This window comes from Oryctolagus cuniculus, chromosome 8, assembly GCF_964237555.1.
Source record: "Oryctolagus cuniculus chromosome 8, mOryCun1.1, whole genome shotgun sequence".
In the NCBI taxonomy this organism is placed as follows: domain Eukaryota; kingdom Metazoa; phylum Chordata; class Mammalia; order Lagomorpha; family Leporidae; genus Oryctolagus; species Oryctolagus cuniculus.
In genome coordinates this window covers 17,979,881-17,996,337 of record NC_091439.1, presented here as the reverse complement: position 1 = coordinate 17,996,337, position 16,457 = coordinate 17,979,881, and the positions used below count along the sequence as shown (strand labels likewise).

The 16,457-nt window shown below is 39.0% G+C and overlaps 1 protein-coding gene across 5 annotated transcripts in view; it reads right to left on the bottom strand.

Annotated features, from left to right (window-relative positions):
* TTC29 (tetratricopeptide repeat domain 29) overlaps positions 1–16,457 on the bottom strand; it is a 263,775-nt gene that overhangs the window by 142,496 nt on the left and 104,822 nt on the right. For all 5 annotated transcript variants that reach the window (XM_008267377.4, XM_051820003.2, XM_008267378.4 and 2 more), the window contains one exon: positions 15,641–15,726. In XM_008267377.4, the coding sequence (XP_008265599.2) occupies positions 15,641–15,726 (86 nt within the window). The remainder of the gene's footprint in view (positions 1–15,640; positions 15,727–16,457) is intronic.

The window sequence follows — 16,457 nt, the reverse complement described above, 5'->3', positions numbered from 1 at the left end:
CAAATTGGAAAATCTAGAAGGTATGGATAGATTTCTGCACACATACAATCTACCAGAATTGAGTTGTGAAGACAGAAAATATAAATAAACTAATAAGCAAGACAGAGGTTGAATCAGTAGTAAAGACACTATCAACAAAGAAAAGCACAGGACTGAATGACTTTCACTGCTGAATTCTACCTATCTTTTAAAGAAGAACTAATTCCAGTTCTTCTCAAAGTATTCAAAACAATTGAAAAGGAGAGAATCTTCCCAAACTCCTTTTATGAGTCCAGTATCATCTCAATTCTCAAAACATAAAAAGATTCAACAAAGAATGAGAACTATAGACCAATATCCCTGATGAACATAGTTGCAAAACTCCTGAACAAAATACTAGGTAATCAAATACAACACATCAGAAAGATTGTTCACCTGGACCAAGTGGGATTTATCCCTGGTAGGCAGGGATGGTTCAACACATGTGAATAAATAAATGTCATACATCACATTAAAATTGAAGATAAAAGCCATCTGATTATCCCATTAGAAGCAGATAAAGCATTTGATAAATACAACATCCTTTCATTATAAAAATCTTGAGCAAATAGGATACAGAAGGAACTTTCTTCAACACAATCAAGGCAATATATGGCAAACACACAACCACTATCATATTGAATGGGGAAAATTTGGAAGCATTTCCACTAAGATCCAGAACCAGACAGGGATGCCCACTTTCAACATTGCTATTCACAGTTCTGGAAGCTTTAGCCAGAGCCATTAAGCAAGAAAAAGAAATCAAAGAGACACACATTGGAAAGGAGGAAGTCAAATTATCCCTGTTTTTTCAGATGACATGATCCTCTATAGAGGGGAACCAAAGCTAAAAGACTATCGGAACTCTTAAGAGCTCTTGGTAAAGTTGTAGAATATAAAATCAACACACAAAAATCAATACATATATACACAAACAATGCCAAAGCTGATAAAGAATTTGTAAGATTTGTAACATTCACAATAGCTACAAAAATTTCAAATAACTTGGAATAAATTTAACCAAGGATATGAAAGATATTTACACTGAAAATTATAAAACATTAAAGAAACAAATAAAACAAGATGCAAAAACGGAAAAATCCTCCATTTCTGTGGTTTTGAAGAATTTATATAATCAAAATGACCATACTACCACAAGACATTTACAGATTCAATGTGATCCCAATTAAAATACCAATGATATTCTTCACAGATCTATAAAAACAATGCTAAAATTCATATAGAAATACAAACGACACCAACCAGGTAAATAATCTTAAACAACACAAACAAAGATGGAGGCATCATGATACCAGATTTCAATACATACTACAGGGCAGTTATAATCAAAACAACCAGGCACTGGCACAAAAATAAACATGCAGACCAATGGAACAGAGTAGAAATCTACAACCAACTAGTTATTGACAAAGGAGCTAAAATCAATCTCTGTAGAAAGGACAACCTATTTAACAAATGGTGTTAGAAAATTAAATCTACACACACAGAAGTATGAAATAAGACCACTACTTTACACATTAAACAAAAATCAACTCAAAATAAATCAAGGATATAAACAAATGACCAGGCTGGCGCCACGGCTCACTAGGCTAATCCTCCGCCTTGTGGCGCCAGCACACTGGGTTCTAGTCCCAGTCGGGGCGCCAAATTCTGTCCCAGTTGCCCCTCTTCCAGGCTAGCTCTCTGCTGTGGCCCGGGGAAGGCAGTGGAGGATGGCGCAAGTCCTTGGGCCCTGCACCCCATGGGAGACCAGGATAAGCACCTTCCTCCTGGCTTCAGATCAGCGCAATGCACCGGCCGCAGCGCGCTGGCCGCAGCGGCCATTGGAGGGTGAACCAATGGCAAAAAGGAAGACCTTTCTCTCTGTCTCTCTCTCACTGTCCACTCTGCCTGTCAAAAATAAATAAATAAAAAAATAAACAAATGACAGATATCATCAAATTATTAGAGGAGAATATTGAGGGCAACTTTGCAAGACGTTGGAATACACAATGACTTCTTGAAAAAAGACTTTAAAAACACTTGATATAAATGCAAAAATAAATGAATGGGATTACAACAAGCTAAGAAGCTTCTACACTGCAAAAGAAACATTCAACAAAATGAAGAGGGAACCAACACAATGGGAGAAAATAATTGCAAACTATGCACTTGATAAAGGATTAATATTGAGGATCTAAAAAGGACTCAACAAACTCATCAGCAACAAAATAACCAAGTAGTTAAAAATAGGCAATGTACATGAACAGGAATTTTTCAAAGGATGAAATATAAATGGCCAGGAGACACATTAAAAAATGCTCAGGATCGCTAACCATCCAGGAAATGCAAACAAAAATCATAATAAGGTATAATCTCACCCCAGTCAGAATGGTTATCACCTAAAAATCAAAGAACAATAAATGCTGGTGAGGATGTGTTTTAAAAAGTATCCTCCTCCACTGCTGATGGGAATGTAAACTAGTATAATCATTATGTAAGAGTATATGGAGATGGATTCTTCAGAAATCTGAAAATAGATAAACCATATGACCCAGCCATCCTACTCTTGGGAATTTACCCAAGTGAAATGAAATCAGTATATGAAATGTCATTTGTATCTCCATATTTACTGCACCTCAATTCATAATAGCTGAGATATGGAATCAACCCAGATGTTCATCAACTGATGACAAGATAAAGAAAAACTGGAATATATACACTATGAAATACTACGTACCCATAAAATGTCTGAAATCCTTTCTTTGGCAACAAAGTGGATGCAACTGGAAACCATTATGCTTAGCAAAATAAGTAAGTTTCAAAAAGAAAAATTTTATATGTTTTCTCTGAGATGTGACAGTTAATATAGAATATTTTTAAAAGGAAGCCAACACTGTGGTGTAGTGAGTAAAGCTACTGCTTGAGGTGCTGACGTCTCATTTGGGCACAAGTTTGAGTCCTGGCTGCTCAAATTCTAATCCAGCTCCCTTCTAATGTGCCTGAGAAATCATCTGAAGATGGCCCAAGTGCTTGGGCCCCTGTACTCACATGGCTTTGGATTGATCCAGTTTTGGAAATTGTTATCATTTGTGGAGTAAACCAGTGGATGGAATATATTTCTGTGTGTCTCTTTCTCTGCCTCTCTCCATGTGTATAAATATGCCTTTCAAATAAATAAATAAATGAAATGGGAATCTATGACTTGACTCCTTTTTTTTTTTATTTGACAGGTACAGTTATAGACAGTGAGAGAGAGAGAGAGAGACAGAGAAAACGATCTTCCTTCTGTTGGTTCACTTCCCAAATGGCTGCTATAGCCAGCGCTGCGCTGATTCGAGGCCAGGAGCCAGGTGCTTCTTCTTGGTCTCCCATGCGGGCGGAGGGGCCCAAGCTCCTGGGCCATCCTCCACTGCCCTCCCTGGTCATAGCAGAGAGCTGGCCTGGAAGAGGAGCAACCGGGACAGAACCCGGCGCCCACATGGGATGCTGGCACCACAGGCAGAGGATTAACCAAGTGAGCCAAGGGCTTGTTTTTAACCCTTGTTTATACCCCTTTGTAATTGTGGTCTTTCTATTTTTTACTTGTTGAATATTATGGTTAGTGGTGCATTAAGCCTGTGATTGCAGAATTGATTATAATATGTTTTTCTGAAAATTAAAAAAAAGATGAAGGGAGGAAGGAAGTTGGGGGATTGAGGAAGAAGAGATAGAGGGGTAGAAGTATGGTTACTTCTTAGAATTGTACCTACGAAATCTATCTGTTCTGTTTATATATATATATATATATATATATATATATATATATTCAGGCAGAGTTAGACAGTGAGAGAGAGAGACAGAGAGAAAGGTCTTCCTTTTCCATTGGTTTACCCCCCAAATGGCCACTATGGCCAGCGCCCTGCGCCAATCCGAAGCCAGGAGCCAGGTGCTTCCTCCTGGTCTCCCATGCAGGTGCAGGGACCCAAGCACTTGGGCCATCCTCCACTGCCTTCCCGGGCCACAGCAGAGAGCTGGATTGGAAGAGGAGCAACTGGGACAGAATCTGGCTCCCCAACCAAGGACTAGAACTCGGGGTGCTAGCACTGCAGGCGGAGGATTAGCCTAGTGAGCTGCGGCGCCAGCCTCTGTTTATATTAATAAAATTTAAAAATAAAATAGCAAGATAAAGTCACTTCGGTAATATCACGTGGTGTGGTGGTGGCAGAGCTGAGGTTCCATCACTGAGGATTTCAATATAAAGCCCATCTTTATATTTGTTATCCTATTTATCACTTACTTTTTCTATAAATCTCATGATTTTAACCAGTTTATTGCCCTCTTAAAGAATTGATAAACATATCCTATAAAACTATGTTTTCCAGTATTTATTGCCTTTACCTCACAAAGGTATAATTATCAAAAATTTGGTGACAGGTGTACCTATGTCCATACCAGGCAATTCTAACCAAATATGCTGCCATGTCCAGTGGGTTCCCACTATCTTCCCAGTCATTCACATGGAGATAAAAGATGGCAGGAAAGGGTGAAAATGCAGGTGCATGGAAATAATCACTCCCATAGAAAAACTGATTCAGATGCCATATATTAATAGGTGTGATGTTCATCAAAAACAGTCATCCTATAATATACTGCAAACATCCAGAACTTACTAGAGTTAAAGCACTGAGGCTCCTCAGCTCAGGACAAGATTATGCTTGATGAAGCTCACTTAAAGTTGAAAATACTGTAAACTGAGAGATCCTCACGATGGTGGCATAGGGAAAGGATATACTGCTTACTGCAAGGGGAGAGAGTAGCAAAAAAGTAGAGGAAGGGCATTCCTAGGGGAGATGGAGAGAAATCTGCAGTAGAAATTGTACAGAAGGAAGAGGAACACCGCGGATCAGCTTGGAAGTTGTAGATGCACACAGCAACGAGTGTGGACACAACACATAACCCCCGCAGCCAAGAGCTGGAGGAAGTGCCAGCTTTAGAGAGAAAGGTGACAGCAAACTGCAGCAGCCCATGCTACTTGCGATATAGCCAGAGGGACAGCCTGGCTTGAGTCTGGCCTGGAGCCCTAAGGGCACAGCATACCTCTCTAACCAAGTGAAAAAAGAGCGTATTTCTCTCTCCCCATACCTCCAAAATGGCACCTAGCAAGTGGTGGGAGGGGGCATCATCTTGACACAAGCAGCAGCCGTGGCAGCTCAGGGGCGTGCCCCCAGCAATGTGAAGGGAGAAGTCACTACTCTGGAATCAGAAGTGGCTACAGCAGCTCTTACACATGCCCAGCAACTGGTGAGTAGAAGCTGCCACGTTGAAATGAGTATTGAGCCATTGGCTCTTGTGCATGCCTGTGATTAAGGGAATTTACTGGAGGGTAAACCCCACATATCCCACTGATTTTGAGTTTGGCAGGAAGGACTGACAGGGACTGGGCACCCATGTAGGGTTGTGGGGTGCGCCCCCAGCCTCTCAGAATATCACAGGCCCCTGGGCTCAAACCATCAATGCGGAGCACCCACAGGCAGATGGCTCTGAGAATATCTCTGCTTCTCTGTGATGTATGTGTTAGGCTAGCAGAGCAGAGTGGGTCCTCTGCACCCTGTGACAATGGGAGCCTTGTGTGCTGAGACTGTGGGAACTCAGTGAATGCATGGGAGGGCGTAGGATGTAAGTGGGTCTCTGGGCAGCTAATGTGTGTGGCACCAAAGGCTCAGAACTCCCTAACTGACTGAGTTGTGTTCACACAAGGACTGCACAGATCCTTTGTGCAGTTCACGTGGCAATGCGGCTGAGTATTGCACAAACTGTGGGCTAACTCCAAGCACTGATCACCTTGGAAGAGAGGAGGTGAGGTTGTGATAATGCCAACAGAGGTGGTCATACTTTCCTTCCTGCTGACAAGAGGAAATCTACAATGCCCAACTTCAGCATTACCCTGGATACTCAACCCACCCTGGAGCAGTGACCAGAGCTCCCTGGCCATATCTAGCACATCCTTCTGTGTATTCAATGAAAGAGCAGACACTCCACTAAGGCTCAAAGGCACAGTTCCAAGACAAAATTCATCATTGGAAAAAAAGCAACAAGTAAATACACAAATGCTTAAAAATACATGCAGAAACTTGAGAAACAAGATAAGGAAGGAAGACAACATGACTCACACAAAGGAACATAACAACACTTCCAAATTAGAATGTAAAGATGAAGAGATTGATGAAATGATTGAAAAGGAATTCAAAAGATTAATCATATGATTGCTCTAAAGTAATGAGAAAAAATTTACAAATTAAAGAAATCCATACATGACATGTAAGAAAAATTCTCCCATGAGACTGGAGATTGAGGTTTTGATGAGGAATCAAACTGAAACATTAGAAATGAAGAATCTGGGGCCAGTGTTGTGGTGAAGTAGGTAAAGCTGCCACCAGCACTGCCAACATCCCATCTGGGTGCCAGTTCAAGTCCTGGCTGCTCTACTTCTGACCCAGCTCTGGGCTATAGCCTGGGAAAACAGTAGAAGATGGCACAAGTCCTTGGGCCCCTGCATCCACGTGGGAGACCTGGAAGAAGCTCCTGGCTCCTGGCTCCTGCAGCTCTGGCCATTGTGGTCATCTGGGAAGTGAACCATAGGATGGAAAACTTCTCTCTATCTCTCTCTCTCCCTCTGCCTCTCTGTAACTCTGCCTTTCAAATAAAATAAATAAATCTTTAAAAAGTCTACTATTGGCCGGCACCGCAGCTCACTAGGCTAATTCTCCACCTGTGGTGCCAGTACTCTGGGTTCCAGTCCTGGTTGGGGTGTTGGTTCTGTCCCGGTTGCTTCTCTTCCAGTCCAGCTCTCTGCTATGGCCCAGGAAGGCAGTGGAGGATGGCCCAGGTGCTTGGGCCCTGCACCCGCATGGGAGACCTGGAGGGGGTGTCTGCCTCCTGGCTTCAGATAGGCACAGCGCACTGGCTGTGGTGGCCATTTGGGGGGGTGAACCAACGGAGGGAAGAACTTTCTCTCCCTCTCTCTCTCTCTCACTGTCTAACTCTTCCTGTCAAAAAAAAAGTCTACTATTATTATTAAAAAAAGAAATGAAGAATTCAATATGTCAAATAAAAAACACAGTAGAAAGCCTTAGCAACAGACTTGGTGAGGCAGAACAAAGACTAGCCAAGATAGAAGACAAATCTCTGGAAATTTCTCAGACAAAAAAAAAAAAAAAAAAGAAAATTAGAAAAATTAAAAAAAAACAGTGATGAAGATTTATGGGATACTATCAAATGACCCAACATACAGGTCCTATGAGTTTCTGAATGTGTGGAAAGAGAGAAGGGAAAGAGAGAATGGATTAGAAGGCCTATTCAGTGCCTATTCAGTAAAATAATTATAGAAAACTTCCACCATTTGGAGAAAGAAAGAGACACCCAGTACAAAAGGCAAAAGGAACTCTTAATGCACATGACCAGAAAAGTTCTTCACCATGACACATTGTAGTCAAACTTTCCACAATAAAACATAAAGAAAAGATTCTAAAATATGCACAAGAGATTACTTTCTTCAATTAGACTCACAGCTGACTTCTCATCAGAAACCCTACAGTCTAGAAGAGAATGGTGAGATATAGTCCAAGTCTTAAGAGAAAAAAACTGTCAACATAGAATACTGTACCCTGCAGAGGTCTCATTTATGAATGAATGTGAAATAAAGGCCTTCCATAACAGAAACTGAAAGAATTTGTCAACATTTAGCAAGCCTTACTAAAGATGCTTGAGGAAACATGGTCATCGCTATGAAAGAATGTGACGGCAGAAAATCTCACAGTAAAACTGCAAAAGAAACCCAAAGTCAACAATAGGAATATTTAAGGAAAGATGGCAGGGCCAAGTCATTACTTATTAATAGTCACTCTGAATGTAAATGGATTCAACTCTCCAGTTAAAAGATAAGGACTGGCTGAATGAATCAAAAATTAAACACAACTATTTGCTGGCTACAAGAAACACATCTCACCACTGATATACACAGATATACACTGATATACACAGAATATGAAAGGATGGAAAAAGATACTCCATGCTAACAGAACCCCCCAAAAGACAAAAAATATCAGACAAAATAGACTTTAACTCAAAAACTATAAAAAGAGACAAAGAAGGGCACTATGTAATGATTAAGGGGTCAATTCAACAGGAAGATAATAAATGTATTTGCACCCAATTATAGGGTTCCTGTCTTTTTAAAAGAAATGTGAATGGATCTAAAGGGAGACATGGACTCCAATATAATAGTAATAGAGGACTTCAATACCCCATTTTCAGCAACAGAAGATTAACCAGACAGAAAATCAAGATGGAAACAACAGAGTTAATCGATGTTATAGACCAAATGGACCTAACTATAGATAACTATAGAAATTTTAATCCTACAGCTGTAGACTATTCTTTCTTCTCACCAGTGCATGGAACTTTCTCTAGGATAGACCACATGCTAGGCCATAAAACAAGTCTCAGTAAATTAAAAAAATGGAAATCATACCATGCATCTTCTCTGACAACAACGGAATGAATCTGGAAACCAACAACTCAGGTGTCTCTAGATCATACATAAACACATGGAGACTGAACAGCATGCTCCTGAATGAACAGTGGGTCATAGAAGAAATGAAAAGAGAAATAAAATTTTCTGGAAATGAATGAAGATGACAATCTAACATATCAAAATGTATGGAATACAGCAAAAGCAGTGTTAAGAGGAAAGTTTACAGAAATTAGTGCCTATATCAAGAAATTAGAAAGGTACCAAATAAATGAGCTAATAATGCATCTCAAGGACCTAGAAAAACAATAGCAAACCAAACACAAAATTAGTAGGAGAAAAGAAATAATTAATTAGAGGAGAAATAAATGAAATTGAAACAAAAAATATCAGCAAAGAGCTGTTTTTTGAAAAAATAAATAATATAATTTTTATAGGCAACATTAATGCTAAATAGTAGAAAGCAAATAATTCTCTGAAGAAAATTCTCTAACTGAAGAAAGTTGATGTTCCCAGAACTTTTAAGTAGAATGAACTATCTGGAGAGGAAGGAACTTCATACATACAAAGTGCTAAGGGAGGCCCTTCCTTTTCCTGAAAATAACTTTATTGCTGGAATATGGTCGGGTCAACCTTGCACAAAGCCTTAATTATCATTTTTAGCAAATTTTTTCCCAACTCATAGAACTTCATAAGATACCTTCTAAACTTTAGAATTTACTCTATGTGGAACATTCACAAATTTAAATTGATGATGGCTAAAGGAAATTATATTTCTTTTCCTAGCACCTGACATATGCATGTACCATTCTCCTCCTTAAATGTCAGGGTCTCCATGACCTCTTGCATAACTTCACTAGTGTAACTATCATTTTTCTGCACTAAATATCCTTTATTCATAGTAGGCATTTTAACCCTAAATAAATCCACTCTTTTTTTAGTTTAACTTTTCTGCAATTCAGTAATAAACACTATGCCAGCAAGGGACAGCTCATCAAACTTTAATTTATATGCTTATCAAGACAGTCTTATATTACATGGATTAGTAATTTATTAATAAATTAAATCATTTGAGTTAGGATATATTGGCAAGATTTAAAAATCCTTTTTGTGTCAGATCATTAGAACTATTAATTAGGAATAGTTATTGTGATAGATTTATCTAAGCCAAATTTCTTTGGGAAAAATCATATAAAAATCTCTAAATAGTTGAATAACATTATTGGAAGGGAGAGATCCATGAGAGACAGAAGTTGAATTGAGAGGAAAGACACTGAAAACTTGAAAAATCACGAACTTAAAATTCGACTGGGGCTGGCGCTGTGGTGTAACAGGTAAGGCCACCACCTACAGTGCCAGCATCCCACATGGGTGCCAGTTTGAGTCCCAGCTGCTCCATTTCCCATCCAGCTTTCTGCTATGCCTTGAGAAAGCAGTAGAAGATGGCCTAAGTCCTTGAGCCCCTGTACCTGTGTGGGAGACCCCGAAGAAGCTCCTGGCTCTTGACTTTGGATCAGTATAGCTCCAGCCATTGTGGCCATCTGGGGAATGAAACAGCGATGGAAGACTCTCTCTTTCTCTCTCTCTCTCTCTCGCTCTCACTCTCACTCTCACTCTCACTCTCGCTCTGTCTGTGCTTATCTGTAACTCTGCTTTCAAATAAATAAATAAACCTTAAAAAATTGACTGAGAGAATAAAGACAAACCGAACACGGAAAGGAAAGGAAAATATTAAGTTGAACTATACATCGTATTAAACTCACTATGACAAGACAAAGTTGATGTCTGGTCAATCTTATCTCTTTGCACAGCCATATGGTTATAGAAACAGTGTCAATTCTGTCAATCATATGAAGATAATGTTGGCAACCGAGTGCAAGAACCAGTCCTGGTTGTTATCGCTGTTTGTGGAATGAAATAACAGATGGAAGAGTGGGAAAGTAAGGTAAATGAAGGTTTTTTTTTCTTTTTCTTCCTATTTTTTAAGACTTTATTTATTTGAGAAGCAGAGTAACAGGTAGAGGGAGAGAGAATGGTCTTCCATCCACAGGTTTACTCCACAAATGGCCACAATGGTCAAAGCTCCACCATTCTGAAGCCAGGAGCCAGGAATTTCTTCCGGGTCTCCCACACTGGTTGCAAGGGTCCAAGCGCTTGGGACATCTTCCATCGCTTTCCTAGGACATAGCAGAGAGCCTGATCAGAAGAGGAATAGTTGGGACATGAATTGGCACCCAGACAGGATGTTGGCTGTCAGGAGGAGGCTTAGCCTACTACACCACACCGGCAGTCCAGTCCCAATAAAAGAAGTTTTTTAAAAATTATTTTAATGTATTGAACATTTACTTAATGATTAGATAACTGGTCTCTGATCAATCAATTAAGCAATCAACAACCAGGGAACATCTCATTTATTTAGGTAATTAATTACTTTTATTGTATTTGTAAAATACTATGTTCACTAAATAAGGAGCTCTCTGTGCTGTGTAGGTTGCAATGGACGTTTTGTATACTGGAAGTAAGGTCATCAGAAAAGTGAGGCCACAGAGAAAGACATGCTGTAAATTGCACACGTCATACGCAGAGTACTCACAAAGTTGATGGAATATATATTATTAAAAAGTTATACACGGATTTCAAATTTTTGATATCAAATTAAACATATTTTTACTTTCCATTTTCCCACAAACTTTTTGAAATACTCCCATAAATCAAAATTACCTTTACAGGGTCCCAAACCAAAAAAAGTAAAAGGGGAGACAGATAATATCTGAAGAATGACCTTTTACTTCTTAAAGAAGCGGGAAAAGTGGCTAAAATAAGATGGGGAGGGGAGGTGCAGCACTGTGATGCAGCTGGCTAAGCAGTCATTGGTGGCACCAGCATCCAGTTCAAGTCCTGGTTGTCCCACTTCTGATCCAACTACCTGCTAATTTTCATGGGAAGGCAAGCAGAAGATGGCCCAAGTGTTTGGGCCCTTGTCACCCATGTGGGAGAACTGAATGGCGTTCCTGGCTCTTGGCTTTAGCCTGAGTCAATCCTTGATGTTGGGGCCATCTGGGGAATGGGTCAGCAGATTAAAGATCTCTGTCTCTCCTCTCTGTCACTCTGCCTTTAAAATAAATAAATAAAACCTAAAAAAAGAGATATTAGGGAAAATTAAAAGATATTGCCTTCCAATATGAAGCCAAAGCTAGGTTTCAGGTTTATTTTGTACATTTCTGTCTTTTAGGCACACCTGGTTTTCTGGTTCATGTTAAGATCATCATCTATACAGTTCTCCTTCTACCTTCCTGGATATACCTGCTTACCCTCCTTTATATCTCACTTCTGCACCTTGCATTGTCCTAGGCTTTTTTCTCTCTTTACTATTACCTCTTACTAGCAAATTTTATTTATTCCACAGCCTCAATATGCTGAACACTTTCAAATGGGTAGAGTATACTGCCCAGATTCTCCAGAGAAATAAAATTGATGGGACATATACATAAATCTCTTATAATCACCATATGTATTAGTTCCCATAGTTGATGGAACACACCATCATAAACTAAATGTATTAAAACAAGTGTATGCTCTCATAGCTTTTCATATATATATATATGTACACATAATACAAAATATTCTAATAAAATATATAATGTACCATGTGATAATATAATATTAATATATAGTGAGTGAAATTTATTTTCAGTGTTGGCTCAAGTATTCATGGAGACTCAGCCATGTGCAAGCCGGAAGCCCAGGGAAGCTGGTGGTATAGACTGAAGCCTAAGAGCGGCAGAGCCAGTGGTATAGATTCCAGATGTGGTCTGAAGACCTGACATCTACAGTGCTGAGGGCACGAGAAAATCAATGCTTGTGCTCAAAGAGTCTGGTTGACCATCAATGGATTTGAAGATGCTCATCCATATTGGGTTGGGGGGATGGTGGTGGCAATCTGCTTTGCTCAGTCTACCAATTAAAATGCTGATCTCCCACAGATATACCCAGCATTAATGCTTAACCTGTTATCTGGACATTCTACAACCCAGGCAAGTTGATCCATAAAATTACCTGCCATGCACAGAACCACTCATGTAGACTTCTTGAGCTCCAGACTCACCTACTTAGCCATCTACTTGAACTCTCCCCAGATACCTATAAAATTACTCACACCGGCACCTGCCATGTTCCACAGCCAGAAACCAAGAGCCCATTTAGACACCTCTGTCTCCTTCATAAGTCCATTACCATCCTCTTTGCAACTCTTGAATCCATCTAGTTCTCTCCCTTTTCACTACTACTACTTATGTCTAGAAACTCAGACTAGTGCAACAATAATGAAATCAAATTACTATTGAAGGTTTATTACATACCAGGCATGTACTAATCTAAAACTTTGCATAAATTAGCTCTTTTAATTACCACATAAATTACCTCCCTAGGGATGACATAACAAATTACCACAAACCAAATGACTTGAAATAACAGAAATACAGAAATTTATTCTTTTATTGCTTGGAAGTCAGAAGCCAAGGTGTCAGCAGGGTCGTACTCCCTCTGAACATTCCAGGGGAGGACACTCCCTTGCCTCTTCCATCTTCTGGTGGGTCCAGGCATTCCTTGCCTTGTCTTCCGCATTCTTTGTCCTGGTCTTCCCATGGTCTTTTCTTCTGTGTGAAGTTCTTGTCTTCTGATTCAAATCTCCCTCTACCTTTTTCTTACAAGGCTGCTGTCTTTGGAGTTAGAGCCCACCCAGATAATGCAGGATGATCACCTCACCTTACGATCCATAACTCAATTACATCTATATTCACAAGTTCCAGGAATTAGGAAATGGATCTTGTGGTGGTGGTGGCAGGGCATTATAAACATTCTACTCTATAACATAAGCATAGTTATTAGTCCTACTGGATAGAAGAGGCAATTAAGAGCTTAAGGAACTTTCCCAAAGTCACATTAGTTAATAGGCTATAGACATGAAATTAACAATTATAACCAGAAAAACAATTTTAGTATTTTCTGAAAGGAGTCACAATCGCAAGAAATTCATCAACTTTATTATGAAATACTGCTTCTTCAATCCATTCATTAATAGACTATACTAAGACTAGAATATAGGACACACCAATATTTCTATCCCTAGGACTCTTATTCTATGAATAAATTGGTCACATTCGGCAAAGTTGTTTACTGCTGCACCCTTTGCAATAAAAATTATTGAAAACAGCATTAATGCCCCACAATGAGAGATAGTTAAATCCATTATGGTACAGCCATACAATGGGATATGATACAGCCCTTCTAAGATGAAGCAAGTCTATAGTTAATAATGTATTGTGTACTTGAAATTTTATGATAGAATAGATCTTAAGTGCTCTCAGAGACAAAGAAGGTAAAAACGTAAGCAGTTGTATAGGTCAATTAGCTTGATTGGGGGATCATTTCCCAACATATACATATATCAAAACACATTTTGCATCTTAAGTATACACCATATTTATCCATTGATTGTACCTCGAAATAGAGCTGAAAAATGTTAGAAACTTACAAAATGAATTTGTATGCATTACTATGAAAGAATTTAACTCAAAATGCAGAATAGTGTGCATAAAACTTTAGCCTTTTATAAACAATGAAAAGGACATATAAGTATATGTCCTTACAAGTATATGTTATACATATTCAAATATAGAATCTTCTGGAAAAATAAGCCAGAAATTTTGTAGTTATATTTGTCTCTAGGAAAAGAACTGTGAAATTGAGTACAAGGGTGGAAAGAGGATTCATTTTTCATTATAAGCTGTATTGTGGTGTTCTTTGGATTTACTTTGCCATGTACTTGTATTATGTGTGTGTGTGTGTGTGTGTGTGAGAGAGAGAGAGAGAGAGAGAGAGAGAAAGAGATGAGCTAATTTACACCATTTTCCTCACTTAGACTCCTACCACATTTCATCTTTCACCTGACAATTCATTGCTTTCCCCAAAATACTGAATATCTTCATGTTCAGCAAGTGAATGTGTGTGTGAATCTGTGTGTGTGTGTGTGTGTGTGTCTGTGTATGTCTACAGTTCCAAAAGCTATTCTTGACTTTGGAACCAACTACTCTCATCTCACACTCAGAAACCACTTGTTCATCCAGCTTTGAATTACAGTTATATTTATAAGCTGATAGCTCTCATTAAATTAGGTCCTGAGGATATATGTGCATCTTTTTGGTCTTTATGTTCCCCAAGATACATGAAAAAGCTTTGCTGAAAGCCTATTATTAGCTGAAAACTACTGAACAGAAGCGTTGTCTCTGAAAACCTGTCTCCCACGACAACCAGTTCTAACAGTGCTAGAAAAATATACCAAACCCAAGTACCAGAATCTTACTCAGCATAAAGATTTAAAGGAGCAAATAATATCTTCAACACTAAAAAGTAAGCCAAATACTTCTCATCAGTAGAGTTATTAAAACAGGGGTATGTGAAATGAAGTAGGAAGCTACACTTTAAATATACTAGAGGTAAGAGAAGAAGAGAAGAAAAATGACTTCAGTTACAATATAGCAAAGCTAGGTCTTAATTTTAGTTTGTTTTTAGACAGACCAACAAAGCCTTGTCATGAAATATGCAAACACTAATGCTATCATGAAACAATTTACTTCTTAGACTGGGCCCAAATGCTTCCCGTCACCTCTGCTGCCTCCCTCCCCAGTCCCCATACTAAAGATAGTATCCATGGAACTCACTCTGCAGCCTTGGAGGCTCACATTCTTTCCTAAGCAAAATTTCTCCTAATTGCATTATAAAGTTACGGTAATATTTTTACTACTTAGTTTTTTTGTGGTGTCATTTATATCAATTTCCTCTTGTCTTTGTTGATATGGAAACACAGAGGGCCATCCTATGCCATGCATTTAAGTTTCATATTCCCTAAAGCATTTCATGGTGATTTTTCGTACTGTTTTCTATAAACAATGAAAGCAGCTTCTTTAATGCTTCTAACATATAGCCATTCTGTTTTCACCTTGGTGAACAGGCACACTGACAATAGGCCCAAGCCATTTCTGTTGGCCTGATAATAACATGTTAAGAAATAAAAATTAAAAACAGCAAGGACAGAAATGAATTTCAACTTACTGTTAATGCTGTCTCGTACTCTGCAGCAGCCAAGTGTGCTAATCCCAAGTAATAGGAAGCTTCTCCTTCCATCTTCTTGTCATTTGCTAAAGGGGAGGCAGAGAAAAATTACCAACATGCTCAATAAATTATCACAACAGCAAACAGAATTCTTGTTTTTCAGACAGTAGAAAGTTATTGTGAAAAATTATATAGACTTATCAATGGTCCCAAAAATCTAGTTGAGAAAAAGGCTAACATAAATGCAACTTGCCTGCACCACAGGTGTCAGAATCAGGTACATTAGCAATATAATTATAAGGGGTTTCCTTCTACATACACAACCTAGTGTTATCATTTTGGCATTCATAAATAATTTCTATAGGACTCCACCATGGAAAGACCTACTGTAGCTCAGCATAGTTGTAATAACATACATGAAATAGCTGTAACAACTTTAGTTGGTGCACAAACTCTAGTACTCCCAGGGACAGAAATTCTGCTAAGTTTTCAAATTTGCGCAGAAAATTAGCAAATTTAAGAACTACTTGTCTATCTTCAGCTTAAAGGTTATCAATTAAAGCTTGTGTGAGAATGGGGCTGGCATTGTGGTGTAGCACGTAAAGCCACTGTCTGTGAAGTAGGCATCCCATATGGGTTCTGGATTGTATCCCGGTTGCTTCTCCTCTGATCCAACTCCCTGCTATTGGCTTAGAAAGCAGCAGAAGGTGTACTAAGTATCTGTGTTTCTGTCACCCACGTAGGAGACCCAGATGGATCTCCAGGCCCTTGGCTTTGACCTGGCCAAGTGCTGTTTGTTGCAGCCATCTGGGGGTGA